General features: G+C 33.1%; 1 protein-coding gene across 1 annotated transcript; it reads right to left on the minus strand.

Annotated features, from left to right (window-relative positions):
* Positions 1-336: 336 nt before the first annotated feature.
* On the minus strand, positions 337-864 carry LOTGIDRAFT_133697 (hypothetical protein; the record flags this gene model as incomplete). The annotated part of the gene is made up of 2 exons (XM_009067771.1): positions 337-501; positions 697-864. 2 exons carry the CDS (start codon positions 862-864, stop codon positions 337-339), a joined length of 333 nt encoding a protein of 110 aa, XP_009066019.1.
* Between the last annotated feature and the right edge of the window lie 1,024 nt (positions 865-1,888).

Consider the following 1,888-nt stretch of genomic DNA (forward strand, 5'->3'; position numbering starts at 1 on the left):
AAATGGCACTGGTGTAGCACTGTCTATAGATTCTGCAATGGCGCCGGTCATGTTTTTAGACCTGTTTTGCAGTTCTTTAATCTCTAGAATATTTTCTGTTCTCTTTTGATGGGTATATCTTCCTGTTTTTATAGCTGAAATGGTAAAATATAAAAAAAATTAAACACATAAATGTGTGACCATAATTGGTCTCCTTAAAATGGCTCTTGAAAAATTAGTCCCCTTAAGTTTGGCATCTGACTGATAACTTACCTGGACAATTGACCAGTGGTCAGCGTAAAACTGACCATAGAGACAAAACCGTGCATTACATTCATACCTGCAAACCTTGTCCCCTCATATACTATCATTATACTTGCCTTCTTTACTCATACCAATATCCAAACATATCTTATATCTACATTTCGGGCAACCATTTCTTTTCCCTGGTCCAATATTACAATCTTTATTATTCACACATTTATATTCTCCCTTTTTCTTTAAACTACGTCGGAAAAATCCCTAGAAATATAAATAAAAAACACAAAAATTAAAGGTCATTTCAAAGACAGATATTTTGATGATATCAAAATCACAAATGTGTATCAAGATGAAAACACAAAATTTACAGTCATTTCCAAAATTTGTAAAAAGTGGCCGTGTGTTATAGGGTTAAGATTCGTCAGACGGAAAATGTCTTTCTAGAAGAGAACCTACCTTACAAGCTTCACAAGTATTGGCACCATAATGGAATCCTGAAGCCTTTTCTCCACACACTCTACATGGTGGTAACATACTGGCAGTGTTTGTGGGTGCAGGTGGGTTGGGCTTGCTATCTGTGATTGACACATCAGCTACACCCACAGGTACATCACTAGTCTCCATCATCTCAATATTTGTAGACTCCATTTTGTCATTTCTGAAATAATAAAGCAAATTCATTATTAATCCTTTTGAACACTAAGTGTGATTAATATAATCTGTCACATACATTGTTTTCAAGAAATATGGCGTAAGGCGAATGAGGTTATTCTTATTTGACATCACATTACATTTGCTTCACCAACTAGAAACAAACTATCCACAACACAATTTGTTGGATCTTAATAAAACCTTAGTCCAATTCAAAATTCTTTAGTTTCTTACAATTCTGTTCCGTTTTTGCTGTGGTGAAAATGAAATATACCTAGGATTACTGGAAGCAAACTTTCTAAAACAACACAACTTGTTAGATCTTAATACAACCTTGCTTAGTCTAGCTCAAAATCCTTTACTTTTTTTCAATTCTGTTCTTTTTTTCTTTGTTGAACACCATAATAACCAATATCAGATCTCATGAAAAGTTTCAAAGATCAAAGATTTGTGTTCAATGGGAAAAATAATTAACTTACAGCCTAATAGTTTAAATCTAACCCACAATGCCACTTTTAATGTTAAGATCCCTCTTGAATGAAAATTGACTAAATATGTCAGTGACGTTTCCCTTGCAGTGTTAATAAAAATTTTCCCTCAGGCTTAAAATTTCTACTTATCTCCTGTTAGATTGTAAAGTATAAAAAATGAGTAGGTCATTCAAATATTAACAAGTCAGATTGACATTGGATATCATCAGTACATAACATATACCCGGTAAAAAATTTCAGAGGCATTTGATTGTCTACAAAATTTGCCATCTTTGCTTAAGAATTGTATGTCCAGTTGCCACCAGATATTTCCAGAATTTTACGTTAACACTGTGGGGTTTGCTTACTCTTCTAGACACCTGATACCACTTATCATTATGAAATATTTCTTCATTTATAATTGATATACTTCCTCTTATGAAAAGTTCATTAGCTGTTACCAATGTTTTGCCAATATATGTTGTTGTGGATTTTGGGTTTTGCAGTTCAATTTCATTAAACTTAAA

The sequence above is a fragment of the Lottia gigantea genome (assembly GCF_000327385.1).
Source record: "Lottia gigantea unplaced genomic scaffold LOTGIsca_86, whole genome shotgun sequence".
In the NCBI taxonomy this organism is placed as follows: domain Eukaryota; kingdom Metazoa; phylum Mollusca; class Gastropoda; family Lottiidae; genus Lottia; species Lottia gigantea.